The 2,670-nt window shown below is 46.8% G+C and overlaps 2 protein-coding genes across 2 annotated transcripts in view; one reads left to right on the forward strand and one right to left on the reverse strand.

Moving 5' to 3' along the window:
- LOC103613760 (feather keratin Cos1-1/Cos1-3/Cos2-1) overlaps positions 1-628 on the forward strand; it is a 20,439-nt gene extending 19,811 nt beyond the window's left edge. Inside the window, exon 3 of the mRNA XM_008631589.2 lies at positions 40-628. Coding sequence (XP_008629811.1) covers positions 40-253 — 214 coding nt within the window. The 3' untranslated portion in view covers positions 254-628. The remainder of the gene's footprint in view (positions 1-39) is intronic.
- Positions 1-2,670, reverse strand: part of LOC103613756 (feather keratin Cos1-1/Cos1-3/Cos2-1) — a 17,381-nt gene that overhangs the window by 6,090 nt on the left and 8,621 nt on the right. The gene's annotated exons all lie outside the window — the stretch shown is intronic.

Here is a 2,670-nt window from a genome sequence, read left to right on the forward strand (position 1 = left end):
TGTCCCGCTGGCCAACAGCCACAATGCGTGCTGTGTCAGGCAGTGCCAGAGCTCCACCGTCGTCATTGAACCCTCGCCCGTGGTAGTGACCCTGCCCGGGCCCATCCTCAGCTCCTTCCCACAGAACACCGTGGTGGGATCCTCCACCTCGGCTGCCGTTGGCAGTGCTCTCAGCTGCAATGGAGTGCCCATCAACTCTGGCGGCTTTGACCTCTCCTGCATCACCAACCGCTACTGCAACAGGATCTGCTAAAGCTGCTGGTGGCAGCCCCACAGAAGGACCCCCTGGAACCCAGAAGATGGAAATGGACTGAGCATGGAGATCCTGAGCCTTGCTTTCAGAGGCACTGAGCATCCATGGCTCCACCTGCACTGGAGGAGGGGTGCCTGGGCTCTCTGAAACCATGGCCCTTGTCTAACTTGCCTGTTTCCCCCCTGTTCATTCTTGTCTCTGCTCTCATGTCCTTCCCTGGGCTGTGATCACTGGCTAAGCTCCATCCAAGGTGTGAACTGCACCCTGGCCAAGGGACGGAGTCTCCTACCTCCCCCTGGTGCTCCCTGCACCACACTGCCCACTCAGAGGACCTCCTTTCCCTCTTCCAACTCATTAAAGTTTTGCTGCATCCTAGCCTGTGCCTCTGTGTGGTCCTTCTCTCTCCCCACGGTGTCCCCAGCTGCCAGAGAGAAAGGTGTTGCTCTGGGGGGGGATGTGGCAGCCACAGATCAGAGCCATGGGCTTTCCTGGAGGGAGGAAAGGGTGAGACACTGTAACAGGATGCTCTGCCCTGTAATGCAGTCAAGCAACTTGGAGAATGCCCTCTTTTCCCGGCTATCAGTAGTGGAATGAGAGAGGGCATCCTGTGTCTGGCTCACGAAACCCTAATCAACATCCTTGCATTGTTGCAATCCTAGACATGATTGACAGTCAGTCACTCTATAATATAGAAGTCCAGTCCTATTTCATGCATTAGCTTCTAATACTTTCCTGCTTGGATGTGTGTATGAACTTTCCTGCCTTGGAATGGAAATGTCCCTTCAAGAATACTCCCTTATGTCAAGTGAAAGAGATCTGCCCATGACCATTGGTATGCTGAGTTGATCAATATCTGTTTTAATAGTTTATTTTTGCTAGCTTTAATATAATTGCATTAATATAATTGCTTTGATACAGTGCACAATCCTATCATATTCTATACAGTACTAGTAGTTTTAGATTTTATACTGTGTAGTAAATAATTCATATTAAGATTGTCTAATAATTTGTCATAAAAAATAGTTCATTTTACAGATAGATAGATAGATATTTAATTTTCCATCATTATTCCTGTGGGACAAAGTTAATTAAACCATTTACAGTCTAGGGCTAAGATTGGATGCAACCTCACCCAGACTCCTCTCTGAGGAGGAATTTAGAAAGCCAGGGTGTCCTCTATGCACCTCACAGTTCAACAGGACTTCTCTATTAAAAGGTCTGAAGGTCCCTCTCCACCTGTGACAATTTGGCATAGTTGGCAGGATGGCAAATTTTGAGAAATTGACAAAAGGCTTAAACATAATATTTGCAGAGGCACAGTATAGTCAAGAAAACAAGGGACATGGTAATAGAAAAGGAAAAACACCCTGCCATTTTGGTGACAGAAGTACGTTGCAAAGCAATGAAATAAGGAATGTTGTCTTTGTTTGACTTAACTAAAACTTTGCAAATTAGAAGTTGAACACCTAGCTGGAGAGAAAGATGAAAAGGAATTGAATGCTAAAAAGAGATTGGGTGAAAACTTGAGGAACCAGTTGGATGATTTCTTCCAAAGACAAAGAGAATTAAATTTGCAAACTCCCTGTCTCAATGGGGAGGTGGAGGATAAGGAGGGGCTTTCCAGCCTTGCTAATGAGGCAGAGAGCGAGGCAGACTCCATTCAATCTGATTTCCCCACCCTTTTTTCATCGTCAGAGGAGTTTGATGCAGTAAAGCCAAACTGTCCACCTCACCCTAAACTCCGTCCACTTGTAAAAGATGAATTAATTTATGAGGTGGGGCCCACTGTAACAACTAAAGATAAACCTTGCACTGCAATGCAACTGGTTAAACTGCAAGAGAGATGTAGCAAGGATTCCAAAGAAATCAGACCAGGCCAGCACCTCTATCAGAGCACACAGTCATGCTCAGCAGTGGGATGGCACACAGGGTTTTTACATTAGGCCCATTTATGTAATTTAGGTGCTATGTAGAAAAGCAAATATAATCCTTGCCTTTAGGCCCCAAGGACTCTGCAAATAACAGCCACACCCATGAACATTCTTGTCTGGCTCAGACCACAGGATCCATTCATGCAAGTCCACATCCTGGAGGAAGAGAACAGGGCTCCCATCTGACCTGTTGCAGAATGAGGAAAAGGGGAGTGAAGAGTGTCCTGGTTTAAATGACAGATGTCTGCACAGGAAGGTGGGAACCTGCCTTGGAATGGAAAATGTGACCCCTTCCCTCCAAATTATTACAGCTTTGAAATGATGGGGATTTCAGGGAAAGATATGGGAAAAAGAATAAAAGTTCTTTACTAGAATATATAACAAGGCAAACAAACCACAACGGCAGCAACAACAAACAGAAGCAGACACCCGGTGCCAGCCGCTCCCGGCTGGCGGGCCCTTCCCCCCCCGGGCGGGCCCCCCCCT

Source organism: Corvus brachyrhynchos, unplaced genomic scaffold, assembly GCF_000691975.1.
Source record: "Corvus brachyrhynchos isolate BGI_N302 unplaced genomic scaffold, ASM69197v1 scaffold1254, whole genome shotgun sequence".
In the NCBI taxonomy this organism is placed as follows: Eukaryota; Metazoa; Chordata; class Aves; order Passeriformes; family Corvidae; genus Corvus; species Corvus brachyrhynchos.